Raw genomic sequence first — 14,834 nt, 5'->3', positions numbered from 1 at the left:
ATGGAGTATAATGTGGGAAAATGTGAACTTGTCCACTTTGGCAGGAGGAATAGAAAAGCAGTATATTATTTAATAGAGAGAGATTGCAGAACTCTGAAGTACAGAGGGATTTGGGTGTCCTTGTACATGAATCACAAAAAGTTAGTATGCAGGTACAGCAAGTGATTAGGAAGGCAAATAGAATGATGACATTTATTGCAAGGGGAATGGAATATAAAAGTAGAGATGTTTTGCTACATTGATGAGACCACATCTGGAATACTGTGTGCAGTTTTGGTTTCCTTATTTAAGAAAGGACATAATTGCTTTAGAGGCGGTTCAGAGAAAGTTCACTCGACTGATTCCTGGGATGAGGGGGTTATCTTATAAGGAAAGGTTGGACGAGTTGGGCCTGTATGCATTGGAGTTTAGAAGAATGAGAGGTGATCTTATTGAAACATGTGAGATCCTGAGGGGTCTAGAAGGGGTAGATGCTGAGGAGATGTTTCCCCTTGTAGGAGAGACTAGAACTAAGGGCCACAGTTTAAAAATAAAGGGTCTCCCATTTAAGACGGAGATGAGGAGAATTTCTTTCTCTCAGAGGGTCATGAGTCTGTGGAACTCCCTTCCCCAGAGTGGTGGAGGCAGGGTCATTGAATATTTCTAAGGCTGAGTTAGATAGATTCCTGATTAACAGGGAGTCAAAGATTATAGTAGGTAGATGGGAAAGTAGGGTTGATGTCACAATCAGATCAGCCATGATCTTATCAAATGGCAGAATGAGTTCGAGGGACCGAATGGCCTACTCCTGCTCTTAATTCATATAAATGTATGTTCCCCAGTACTCCCACATACAGCACCATCCTCCCTAGCAAGGTCAAAATTCAAAACTGCCATCCCGCCATTGCAATACTCTGACACATTATTCCTAGATCTTAGAACCCCCACTTCCACCCCCACCAGAGCCCAGAACTCCTCCTTCAACACTGATACCCTGACACTCAATGCTGCCATTTCTACCAAATCCCAGCAACCCTCCCCACTTCTACCACATTCCAATACTTCCTTCCCACTGCTCAAATTGCACTCCATTCCCCTTCCCCATTATGTGGATTCCCACATCTGGGCTATTCATTTCTATCACATCCCACAACCCCTCTCCACTACTCCATGTTACAAAACCAACTCCACTACTAAATCCTACTATCCCAATGCTCCTCCTCCCAAATACTAGCACCACTGCCACAGCCTGTAACTGCCCTCTTCCACCACTACCAAATGGCCACATACTACTCCCCAAACCCATTACTTGTGTATCCTCTCCTCTGGTGGGGGAGTCCAGAACAAGGGGGCATAATCTTAAAATTAGAGTTAGGCCTTTCAGGAGTGAAATAAGGAAGTGCTTTTTCACATAAAGGATAGTGAAACTCTGGAACTGTCTCCTTAAAGGCTGTGGATGCTGGGGGGTTGGTTAAGATTTTCAATGCTGACCAACAGATTTTTATTAGGTAAGGGTATTAAGAGATAGGGATCAAAGCCAGGTAAATGGAGTTAAGATACAGATCAGCCATGAACTAATTGAATGGCAGAACAGGCTCAAGGAGCAGAATGGCCTCCTCCTGTTCCTATGTTCCTCCAACTTACCCAACAGCATAGGAGAACTACTCCATTCACTTCTGCCCCAGGAATGTCTCTTGTCCTCAGCCACACATAAGCCTATGCTCTTAGTTTCAGCCTTGTGTTGGGCCTTAGCCCCACCTAGACTTCCACTCCAGGCCTTAGCCAGAGGAATGTCTCTAATCATGGCATCAGCCTGAGGAACACCTTGGCTCCCAGCCTGAGTCCCAGGTATGCTGCTGCATCAGCCCCAGACTTCGTCGCTTCTACTTACCAGATAACGGGAAACACATCTTATTTCAGCTTGGCCCATGTCCTACTCCATTCATGCCCTAATAAAATGTAATTAGCCCCAATATTATCAATACTGTTTTTTTTAATGTAGCTATTGTAACAAGCTGATGCAGGCCCAGGACCCAGTGGTCAATTAGATACACAGACTATGGTACCCAAACCAGCATAGTTTATTCACCTTCCTGCTGGGTCTTTACTGATAGTAATGAACCAGACAGTCACAGATATCATCTTAGATCCTTCCTCCTCAAATTCCCCTTTCTAACAGAACCATTTCCCCAGCCTTTTATTCTCCCAGGCTTGAGTTGTTAAAGGCAATTACGTCAACAACCTCTTAAAATGGTGTCCCTATCTCAGATACAACTCTCTCACTCAGTTACACTGTCTATGCTTATTTTTCTAATTTTGCTTTATTAACAGCCTGCTATGTATTTCGGTATAAAATTTGCTACAATCCAGTTTTCACCAGAAAAGTGAGCTTGACTGCTCAGTTGCAGTTTAATCCCCTTATATTAGTTGCTTTATTATTTGCTAATTCAAAGATGGTCAACATATTGCCAGATTTAATAGTATTTGGTGCTCTGGCAGTATTTTTATTGTAGCACCATATATGACACACTAGCTGTTTAATGCTAGTGTGATGAATCAATTTAGATTTGGTACCTTCAGTCTAGCTCCAGTGGATATCATAGGCAGGAGAGATTTAGCTAGTACAATAAACTCTTAGAAACTGATGATTTAAAATAGTATATGAAAATGTCACTTCGAGCACACAGCGAAACATTTTCACTGTGTTAGGAACATATGACGTTGCCAGATGAAAAATGGGAAAGTGATCCTTTCCACCTATATTGTCATCCAAATGGAATATATTTTTCCATTGTTGTGTATGGGGAATGTGTCCAGGAGTTGTAAGGTCATCCATATTTCAACAAATGTTAATATGATATTAGAGTTTCCTTTTTTTCTTGTAGCACAAATCATTTTTTTTTTTAAATGTTCATTGGGGGAAGAAAACAGGTTTGTTTCTAAATCAATCAGTAGGAAAAATATATGAAGAGCTTACATAGAAGAAAGAAAATGTGAAATTTCTAGAAGGGAATAAAATAAAAAAGATGGTAAATGGAAACAATGGTGTGAAAAAGGAAAGGATCAGCAGGATCAAAAGTGAGACCTCAGACACAAGTCCAGATATTCCATATCAGTTTTGTTCATTTATACCAGATCTCAATAACAAAAGAATAGAATTTAAAACTGAATACTTAGTACCAGTAGTTTATTTCTTTCTACAATTGCTAATCTTTTGTTAATCCTGTATAAGTAATTTCTGCTGAAAGTTTTAGATTGCACACCATGCTTTGGAACGTTTGTTGAAATGATCGATTAAAATTAATCATCAGAAATTTTTGTTAGTAAATTGAAGCTTTTTTAAAGTGGTGTTTCTATATATGAGCAAATAGCAAAAGAAATAGCAGTTATAGAGGGTGCACAGCAAAACTAGATCAACTATCATCAATAAAGTTTACATAGAAGGTTTTTTTGTGCAAGTAAGTAATGTGAGTGTCACTTATTTTTACACAACAGATTGGATGTAAAAGAGAAGATTGAAGTACAAAGAGACACTGGAGGACAAGTATGTATGAGATTGTGCTAATCTAAGGCATTGGAAATCTCTTCTGTTTGCTTTCACATTTTTTTCTTCTTAATCAAATATGAACATACCTAACAAGACAGAGTGGGATAGAAAGTGTATTCAATAAATGAAAACAACATGGGCTCAATTACAACCTCTCTCCCAGCAAGCAGCAGTGATTTAGAATGATGCTAGTGCTGGCTATTGAGCTCACCTGGGACTAGCAGTAGCATGATGGGGGAGCATTGTACATTATAGGAAACACATACACAAAATATGCATTAACGTGTAAAAATTTGTTTTATTAGCATGAAAAAGACAGTCCTAACTGTTGTCTATGTTCCCAAAATTGTTCCTGGGAATAAACTGGTGCAGCACAAGTAATTTGGGATTTTCCCAAAATTCTTAAGGTTTGACTTTTAACAGAAAAAGTGCATGTAACGCCTTTTAGCAGCTGACCCAACAGTGTAAGGAACAAGAAGGTGCAAACAGTTATGTGAAACAGATAAAATTAGCATTTGGGACAGGGGGGAACCGGAGACAAAAACACAGAGAGGCAAGGAGACTACCGAAAGCAACAGTCCTGTACATTCTTAAGCTCCTATGATACTGGGTTTTAAGTCTTAAATAAGAGTACTCTTGTTTCTTGCTATATGTCATATAGTATCTATGTAGTGCTGTTGTGTCACAGAATAGTGAGAGGCCATTCAGAACAATGACCCATAATTGTTGGTTGCAAACTGCTGGACAATTACTAACTTGTTGCGGGAGGGTTTATATTGGAGCTAGTAATACACCTTATCAAATAGACAATTTTAACACCAGCTGCAATTTTTTTATTTGCAAAAGAAGCAGAAAGGCTGCCTTTAAGGTAATGAATGAACGAAAGACCTTGGTGTTTCCTATACTTTCAGTGAAGCCCGTTGTAACAAAAAGCACTGGAACCTAATGCACTACATAGCAGCAATAGCAATGCTTTGAAGCCTTCAGTTCATTGAGTATACATTTCGGAGCTTAAGAAGCAGTGCAGCAGCATTATTGCAGGTATGTTCCATTTGGTTCTTCAACTGAGCACTAATTGTAAAGCATCCCATCACACATGATGCAGAGAGTAAAATGGTGTTCTCCTGCAAATGCAGAAACCTCATGTGGGCAATATGTAAATTTTCCCACAAGTGTTCTGATTCTTTCCTTGTTGGTGTTGCAGCCGGAACTGTCACTTTTTTTGTATGGCAGCCAATCTTTTCCTCTCCACAGAAGATGATTTCAGTTTCTTTGGTCCCTGGCGTTTTGTCCTCGGCTGCAACTAAAGTCGAAGAGGTTCCCACACAGACCAGCTACCTGTGGCAAATTCACTGCATTACTGACTAACAAATGAAGTTCAGCTACAGTAAACAGTCAGCTAAAACTGCAACAGCTGTCATCTTGCACTGATTTAAACACTTTCCCAGATTTATTCAACTTCCACACACAAATAGGAACATCACTCATTCCATTGTGGAGAATCGGCTAGAAACTTTGCAGTTCATGGTGTTACAGGTTAGTCAGGTAATCTTGCTCCTTTTATATTTAAGACAGTTATTCTGAACTGCAAACTGTTATTTTTATGCAGTAATTAGCAGTGGTCTTCACCATTGGCCACCCATACCAGAGAAAGCTTATTTCATCAATGAAGATCAGTGTCATTTGTCATATGAAGTTGTAGAAGTGGTCCTTTGGAAAGTTATTTTGAAAGTTTTATTATTTTGGCATTAGTGAAAGCCGCAAATGCAATGATATTGCCCAACGCGATTACGTCAATAGTGCTAACTGACTTAACCTAAATCGGTTGAATTTATCATGCGATATAGGAATTCCATTCCTTTCTTTTCAGAGGAAGGAGAGAGAGAGAGAGGAATACATTTTCCAGGGGTCCTGCAGACCAGAAATTGGACTCCAACATTGACCTTTACTTGTCTCACGGTTTTGCAGATGCATTTCCCATATTGCCTGTCAATTAGCAATTCAGGCCTCTAGTGCTAATAGGGAGTCAATAATATACCAGTAAATGGGTCAGCTTGCCAGTTTCAATTCCCCTTTCTTATAAGGTCTTATAATTGTGTGGGAGAATATAAGTCAGGAAGAACCCATGGCCTTGAGCCCCATCAGGATCTATAGAGTATCCCTGGCAACTGAGAAGTCTTTATTTACCTAACCTGCTGCAGACTTCCTAACTGTGTACCATGTGCAAACAGAAAAAGTCACTTATGCTCTTACTGTATTATTGCTCAGCAATTGTGACAGCTTCTGATGGTGCTGAATCTGCCTACCTATCTATGGAGTGGATTTGGCAACAACAGCTTCTCCTTTGAACGATCTTAACTTTAAAGTTATTGCACTTGTATGAATTTCATGCATTTCAAAACTTTAGCGCAAAGGTGCATTTGGCAGTTTAGCTGCACATCTTGCCCCATGTCAGAGGAAGATCCATACAAGTCAGCAATGGCAAAGGCGCGCTGCTGGCCTGTATGAGTAGGCTGATGTGTCACCGCGTCCAGACCCCAAACGTGTCCCACATAAGAACACTTTGAGAATGAAGTAATGATGCATTTTTTGTTATTTTCATACTATCATAGCATGATATAGCACAGGAGGAGGCCATTTGGCTCATTGTGCCTGTGCCGGCTCTTTGATAGGGCTGTCCAATTAGTCCCATTCCTCTGCTCTTTTCCCCATAGCCCTGTAATTTTTTTCCTTTCAAGTATTTATCCAATTCCGTTTTGAAAGCTACTACTGAATCTGCTTTCACCACGCTTTCAGGCGGTGCATTCCAGATCATTACTGTGTAAAAAAAAATGTTTCCTTATGTTCCTCTTGTGGGATGTGGGAATTCAGGGCTCCTTCCTGTATCCCTGATTCCTTCACCTGCGGGAAGTGTGTCCAGCTGCAGCTATTGTTTGACCGCTTGACGGCTCTGGAGCTGCGGATGGACTCACTTTGGAGCATCCGCGATGCTGAGAAAGTCGTGGATAGCACGTTCAGTGAGTTGGTCACACCGCAGATAAAAATTACTGAGGGAGATAGTGAATGGGTGACCAACAGACAGAGGAAGAGTAGGAAGGCAGTGCAGGGGTCCCCTGCGGTCATCTCCCTCCAAAACAGGTATACCGTTTTGGATACTGTTGGCGGAGATGGCTCACCAGGGGAAGGTGGCAGTGGCCAGGTTCATGGCACCGTGGCTGGCTCTGCTGCACAGGAGGGCAGGAAAAAGAGTGGCAGAGCTATAGTGATAGGGGACTCGATTGTAAGGGGAATAGACAGGCGTTTCTGCGGACGCAACCGAGACTCCAGGATGGTATGTTGCCTCCCTGGTGCAAGGGTCAAGGATGTCTCGGAGCGGCTGCAGGACATTCTGGAGGGGGAGGGTGAACAGCCAGTTGTCGTGGTGCATATAGGCACCAACGATATAGGTAAAAAACAGGATGAGGTCCTACAAGCTGAATTTAGGGAGTTAGGAGTTAAACTAAAGAGTAGGACCTCAAAGGTAGTAATCTCAGGATTGCTACCAGTGCCACGGGTTAGTCAGAGTAGGAATGACAGGATAACTAAGATGAATACGTGGCTTGAGAGATGGTGCAAGCTGGAGGGATTCAAATTCCTGGGCCATTGGAACCGGTTCTGGGGGAGGTGGGACCAGTACAAATTGGACGGTCTGCATCTGGGCAGGACTGGAACCAATGTCCTAGGGGGAGTGTTTGCCAGTGCTGTTGGGGAGGGTTTAAACTAATGTGGCAGGGGGATGGGAACCGATGCAGGAAGTCAGTGGGAAATAAAGTGGTGACAGAAACAAAAGGCAGTAAGGGAGAGTGTACAGAACATGACCGGACAGATGGTCTGAGAAAGCAGGGCAAAGACCAAGGGAAGTCTAGATTAAACTGCATTTATTTCAATGCAAGAAGTCTGATGGGCAAGGCAGATGAACTCAGGGCATGGATGGGTACATGGGACTGGGATGTTATAGCTATTACTGAAACATGGCTAAGGGAGGGGCAGGACTGGAAGCTCAATATTCCAGGGTACAGATGCTATAGGAAAGATAGAGCAGGAGGTAAGAGAGGAGGGGGAGTTGCGTTCTTGATTAGGGAGAACATCACGGCAGTAGTGAGAGGGGATATATCCGAGGGTTCGCCCACTGAGTCCATATGGGTAGAACTGAAAAATAAGAAGGGAGAGATCACTTTGATAGGATTGTACTACAGACCCCCAAATAGTCAACGGGAAATTGAGGAGCAAATATGTAAGGAGATTACAGACAGCTGCAAGAAAAATAGGGTGGTAATAGTAGGGGACTTTAACTTTCCCAACATTGACTGGGACAGCCATAGCATTAGGGGCTTGGATGGAGAGAAATTTGTTGAGTGTATTCAGGAGGAATTTCTCATTCAGTATGTGGATGGCCAGACTAGAGAGGGGGCAAAACTTGACCTCCTCTTGGGAAATAAGGAAGGGCAGGTGACAGAAGTGTTAGCGAGGGATCACTTTGGGACCAGTGATCATAATTCCATTAGTTTTAAGATAGCTATGGAGAAGGATAGGTCTGGCCCAAAAGTTAAAATTCTAAATTGGGGAAAGGCCAATTTTGATGGTATTAGACAGGAACTTTCAGAAGTTGATTGGGAGAGTCTGTTGGCAGGCAAAGGGACGTCTGGTAAGTGGGAGGCTTTCAAAAGTGTGTTAACCAGGGTTCAGGGTAAGCACATTCCTTATAAAGTGAAGGGCAAGGCTGGTAGAAGTAGGGAACCTTGGATGACTCGGGAGATTGAGGCCCTAGTCAAAAATAAGAAGGAGGCATAGGCAGCTGGGATCAAGTGGATCCCTTGAAGAGTATAGAGATTGCCGGAGTAGAGTTAAGAGAGAAATCAGGAGGGCAAAAAGGGGATATGAGATTGCTTTGGCAGATCAGGCAAAGGTGAATCCAAAGAGCTTCTACAAATACATAAAGGGCAAAAGGGTAACTAGGGAGAGAGTAGGGCCTCTTAAGGATCAACAAGGTCATCTATGTGCGGAACCACAAGAGATGGGTGAGATCCTGAATGAATATTTCACATCGGTATTTACGGTTGAGAAAGGCATGGATGTTAGGGAACTTGGGGAAATAAATAGTGATGTCTTGAGGAGTGTACATATTACAGAGAGGGAGGTGCTGGAAGTCTTAACGCGCATCAAGGTAGATAAATCTCCGGGACCTGATGAAATGTATCCCAGGACGTTATGGGAGGTTAGGGAGGAAATTGCGGGTCCCCTAGCAGAGATATTTGAATCATCCACCGCTACAGGTGAGGTGCCTGAAGATTGGAGGGTAGCAAATGTTGTGCCTTTGTTTAAGAAGGGCGGCAGGGAAAAGCCTGGGAACTACAGACCAGTGAGCCTGACATCTGTAGTGGGTAAGTTGTTAGAGGGTATTCTGAGGGACAGAATCTACAGGCATTTGGAGAGGCAGGGACTAATTAGGAACAGTCAGCATGGTTTTGTGAGAGGAAAATCATGTCTCACGAATTTGATTGAGTTTTTTGAAGGGGTAACCAAGAAGATAGATGAGGGCTGTGCAGTAGACGTGGTCTACATGGACTTCAGCAAAGCATTTGACAAGGTACCGCATGGTAGGTTGTTACATAAGGTTAAATCTCATGGGATCCAAGGTGAGGTCGCCAATTGGATACAAAATTGGCTTGACGACAGAAGACAGAGGGTGGTTGTCGAGGGTTGTTTTTCAAACTGGATGCCTGTGTCCAGCGGTGTGCCTCAGGGATCGGTGCTGGGTCCGCTGTTATTTGTTATTTATATTAATGATTTGGATGAGAATTTAGGAGGCATGGTTAGTAAGTTTGCAGATGACACCAAGATTGGTGGCATTGTGGACAGTGAAGAAGGTTATCTAGGATTGCAACGGGATCTTGATAAATTGGGCCAGTGGGCCGATGAATGGCAGATGGAGTTTAATTTAGATAAATGTGAGGTGATGCATTTTGGTAGATCGAATCGGGCCAGGACCTACTCCGTTAATGGTAGGGCGTTGGGGAGAGTTATAGAACAAAGAGATCTAGGAGTACAGATTCATAGCTCCTTGAAAGTGGAGTCACAGGTGGATAGGGTGGTGAAGAAGGCATTCAGCATGCTTGGTTTCATTGGTCAGAACATTGAATGCAGGGGTTGGGATGTCTTGTTGAAGTTGTACAGGGCATTGGTGAGGCCACACTTGGAGTACTGTGTACAGTTCTGGTCACCCTATTATAGAAAGGATATTATTAAACTAGAAAGAGTGCAGAAATGATTTACTAGGATGCTACCGGGACTTGATGGTTTGACTTACAGGGAGAGGTTAGACAGACTGGGACTTTATTCCCTGGAGAGTAGGAGGTTAAGGGGTGATCTTATAGAAGTCTATAAAATAATGAGGGGCATAGATAAGGTCGATAGTCAAAATCTTTTCCCAAAGGTAGGGGAGTCTATAACGAGGGGGCACAGATTTAAGGTGAGAGGGGAGAGATACAACAGGATCCAGAGGGGCAATTTTTTCACTCAAAGGGTGGTGAGTGTCTGGAACGAGCTGCCAGAGGCAGTAGTAGAGGCGGGTACAATTTTGTCTTTTAAAAAGCATTTGGACAGTTACATGGGGAAGATGGGTATCGAGGGATATGGGCCAAGTGCAGGCAATTGGAACTAGCTTAGTGGTACAAACTGGGCGACATGGACATGTTGGGCCGAAGGGCCTGTTTCCATGTTGTAACTTCTATGATTCTATGATTCTATGATTCTATGTTGTCTCTGGCTCTTCTGCCGATCACCTTAAATCTCTATCCTCTGGTTACCGACCTGTCTGCCACTGAAAACTTATTTACTCTATCAAAACCGTTCATGATTTTGAACACCTCTGTCAAATCTAACCTTCTCTGTTCTAAGGAGAACAACCCCAGTTTCTCCAGTCTCTCCACATAACTGGAGTCCCTCATCCCTGACACCATTCTAGTAAATCTCTTCTGCACCCTCTCTAAGGCCTTGACATCTTTCCTAAAATGTGGTGCCCAGAATTGAACACAATACTCCAGCTGAGGCCGAGCCAGTGTTTTATAAAGGTTTAGCATAACTTCCTTTTGTACTCTATGCCTCGACTAATAAAGCCCAGGATCCCATATGCTTTTTTAACAGCCATCTCACCTTGTTCTGCCACCTTCAAAGATTACTGTGTAAAAAAATGTTTCCTCATGTCTCCTCTGGCTCTTTTGCCGATCACCTTAAATCTGTGTCCTCTGGTTACCGACCCTTCTGCCACAGGGAACAGTTTCTCCTTATTTACTCTATCAAAACCGGTCTCTCTGTTCCTGCACTCCCTTTAAAATTGTACTATTTAGTTTATATTGCCTCTCCTCATTCTTCCTACCAAAATGTATCACTTCAAACTTCTCTGCGTTAAATTTCATCTGCTGTGTGTCTGCCCATTTCACCAGTCCGTCTATGTTCTTCTGAAATCTGTTACTGACCTCCACATTGTTTGCTACATTTCCGAGTTTCGTGTCATCTGCAAACTTTGAAACTATACCCTCTACACCCAAGTCCAGGTCATTAATATATATCAAAAAGAGCAGTGGTCCTAATACCGACCCCGGGGAATGCCACTGTATACTTTCCTCCAGTCTGAAAAACAACAGTTCACCACTACTCTCTGCTTTCTGTCCCTTAGCCAATTTAGAATCCAGGCTGCCACCGTCCCTTTAATCCCATGGGCTTTAATTTTGCTAACAAGTCTGTTATGTGGTACTTTTTCAAATGCCTTTTGAAAGTCCATATACACAACATCAACCGCACTACCCTCAGCAACCCTTTCTGTTACTTCATCAAAGAACTCAATCAAGTTGATTTTGAATAATTGCATGGCTAAATTAAAAATAAGATGTTTGTTTCCATTCTCTTGGCATAATCAACACAATCTGGAATGTTTTCTAAGATGATTTTTTAAAAGTCAACTACTTGTTTTTTGATTAGAAGATTTTGCACAGCATGTGCAATCCTAGCTAGGTGAGATTCAAAGAGAGAGGTACATACAAGTTTCCACCCATGTTTGTGAAGAGTTACAATACAAGATACAATAATGCAACTATAATACACTAAGTAAGACGTTAAAAACATCCTGACAAAAAATTTACACGACAAGGCTCCCGGGGTGATCAGACCTTAATGACCCCGCGATATCAAGCGGTTCAGTTGCTCTGAGAATATTCTAACAACTACATGTTACACTCTTGCCTATATACCTATAATCACACAGTAAAATCAGCTGTATCCCAAACAACCTTGGTGTTCACAGGCCAATCAATTACTCTGTAGGCAAAACGTCATCTACTGATTCACATTCCCTAACAAGATAGTAAAGCATCTCAAGCCAGCATGTCAAAAGTACCCGGAGTCATGGGGTTAAATTTTAACCCCATGAATGGGTGGGTTGGGGTCGGGTGGGAAGGTAAAAATCTTAAAAAAGTAAAACCAGTTTTAACGGAGGCGGGTCGAGGGTGGGCAACCAACCCGCTCTCAGGAGGCAGATCGGTCAGTAAAAGGCTGCGGGCCTCCATTTTAATAGGTTTTTTATTTTTAACTCCTGGATCCCCGGGCCTTGTACTTCACACCACATAAGAGGAGGCGAGAAGGCCCAGATCAGCAGGTAAGTGCCTTTATAGCACTGCTTGTGGGCCCAGGGGAGCAGGAGTGTAACCTCCAGACCCAACAAGCCTACCTGCCGCAATCCCACACACGTGATCAACTGCACCCTCCCCCACCACCACAAGCTCCAACCCCCTCCACCCCCCATGACTGAGTCCCTCATGTCCGATATCCCCATGACTGAGCCCCGATGGGGCGGTAATTGGCCGGATTGGATTTGTCCTGCTTTTTGTGGACAGGACATACCTGGGCAATTTTCCACATTGTCGGGTGGATGCCAGTGTTGTAGCTGTACTGGAACAGCTTGGCTAGAGGCGCAGCTAGTTCTGGAGCACAAGTCTTCAGCACTACAGCTGGGATGTTGTCGGGGCCCATAGCCTTTGCTGTATCCAGTGCACTCAGCCGTTTCTTGATATCACGTGGAGTGAATCGAATTGGCCGAAGACTGGCTTCCGTGATGGTGGGGATATCGGGAGGAGGCTGAGATGGATTATCCACTCGGCACTTCTGGCTGAAGATGGTTGCAAACGCTTCAGCCTTGTCTTTTGCACTCACGTGCTGGACTCCGCCATCATTGAGAATGGGGATGTTTGCAGAGCCTCCTCCTCCCGTTAGTTGTTTAATTGTCCACCACCATTCCCGACTGGATGTGGCAGGACTGCAGAGCTTTGATCTGATCCGTTGGTTGTGGAATCGCTTAGCTCTGTCTATAGCATGTTGCTTCCGCTGTTTAGCATGCATGTAGTCCTGAGTTGTAGCTTCACCAGGTTGGCACCTCATTTTTAGGTACGCCTGGTGCTGCTCCTGGCATGCTCTTCTACACTCCTCATTGAACCAGGGTTGATCACCTGGCTTGTTGGTAATGGTAGAGTGAGGAATATGCCGGGCCATGAGGTTACAGATTGTGCTGGAATACAATTCTGCTGCTGCTGATGGCCCACAGCGCCTCATGGATGCCCAGTTTTGAGCTGCTAGATCTGTTCTGAATCTATCCCATTTAGCACGGTGGCAGTGCCACACAACACGTTGGATGGTGTCCTCAGTGCGAAGACGGGATTTCATCTCCACGAGGACTGTGCGGTGGTCACTCCTACCAATACTGTCATGGACAGATGCATTTGCGACAGGTAGATTGGTGAGGACGAGGTCAAGTAAGTTTTTCCCTCATGTTGGTTCGCTCACCACCTGCCGCAGGCCCAGTCTGGCAGCTATGTCCTTCAGGACTCGGCCAGCTCAGTCAGTAGTGGTGCTACCGAGTCACTCTTGGTGATGGACATTGAAGTCCCCCACCCAGAGTACATTTTGTGCCCTTGCTACCCTCAGTGCTTCCTCCAAGTGGTGTTCAACATGGAGGAGGACTGATTCATCAGCTGAGGGAGGACGGTAGGTGGTAATCAGCAGGAGGTTTCCTTGCCCATGTTTGACCTGATGCCATGAGATTTCATGGGGTCCAGAGTCAATGTTGAGGACTCTCAGGGCCACTCCCTCCTGACTGTATATCACTGTACCGCCACCTCTGGTGGGTCTGTCCTGCCGGTGGGACAGGACATACCCAGGGATGGTGATGGAAGAGTCTGGGACGTTGGCTGAAAGGTATGATTCTGTGAGTATGGCTATGTCAGGCTGTTGCTTGACTAGTCTGTGGGACAGCTCTCCCAATTTTGGCACAAGTCCCCAGATGTTAGTAAGGAGGACCTTGCAGGGTCGACTGGGCTTGGTGTTTTGCCGTTGTCGTGTCCGGTGCCTAGTGGTCCGATGCCGGGTGGTCCGTCCGGTTTTATTCTTATTATGACTTTTCGTAGCGAGATTTTACAACTGTGGGTCTGGAGTCACATATAGGCCAGACCGGGTAAGGACGGCAGGTTTCCTTCCCTGAAGGACATTAGTGAACCAGATGGGTTTTTACGACAATCCGGTAGTTTCATGGCCATCATGGCTGATACTAGTATTTTAATTCCAGATTTTTATTTAATTAATTGAATTTAATTAATTAATTGAATTTAAATTCCCCAGCTGCCGTGGCGGGATTTGAACTCATGACTCTGGATTTTAGTCCAGGCCTCTGGATTACTAGCCCAGTAACATAACCACTATGCTACCGTACCCTCATTGGCTAGCTCACCTTGGATCCCGTGAGATTTAACCTTATGTAACAACCTACCATGCGGTACCTTGTCAAAGGCTTTGCTAAAGTCCATGTAGACCACTGCACAGCCCTCATCTATCTTCTTGGTTACCCCTTCAAAAAACTCAATCAAATTTGTGAGACATGATTTTCCTCTCACAAAACCATGCTGACTGTTCCTAATCAGTCCCTGCCTCTCCAAATGCCTGTAGATCCTGTCCCTCAGAATACCCTCTAACAACTTACCCACTACAGATGTCAGGCTCACCGGTCTGTAGTTCCCAGGCTTTTCCCTGCCGCCCTTCTTAAACAAAGGCGCAAACATTTGCTGCCCTCCAATCTTCAGGCACCTCACCTGTCTTTGATGATGGGAGTATTTTAAGCATTTTAATCAATATCTTTTCTATAAGCATATTATTTTTGAGATATTGACCTAAATTTTTACTCGAGTGGGAGGGAGCTCCTGACGGGAAACCCGGAAGTATGGGTTTCCCG

The 14,834-nt window shown here is 43.9% G+C and overlaps 1 protein-coding gene across 6 annotated transcripts in view; it reads left to right on the top strand.

The window, feature by feature from the left end:
* LOC137326213 (coiled-coil domain-containing protein 9-like) overlaps window positions 1-14,834 on the top strand; it is a 299,122-nt gene that overhangs the window by 241,142 nt on the left and 43,146 nt on the right. For all 6 annotated transcript variants that reach the window (XM_067991093.1, XM_067991092.1, XM_067991095.1 and 3 more), the window contains one exon: window positions 3,475-3,523. In XM_067991093.1, coding sequence (XP_067847194.1) covers window positions 3,475-3,523 — 49 coding nt within the window. The remainder of the gene's footprint in view (window positions 1-3,474; window positions 3,524-14,834) is intronic.

This window comes from Heptranchias perlo, chromosome 10 (assembly GCF_035084215.1).
Source record: "Heptranchias perlo isolate sHepPer1 chromosome 10, sHepPer1.hap1, whole genome shotgun sequence".
NCBI classification, from domain to species: domain Eukaryota; kingdom Metazoa; phylum Chordata; class Chondrichthyes; order Hexanchiformes; family Hexanchidae; genus Heptranchias; species Heptranchias perlo.
Note: the sequence above shows the minus strand (reverse complement) of the source record. Positions and strands in the feature narration are given on the sequence as shown.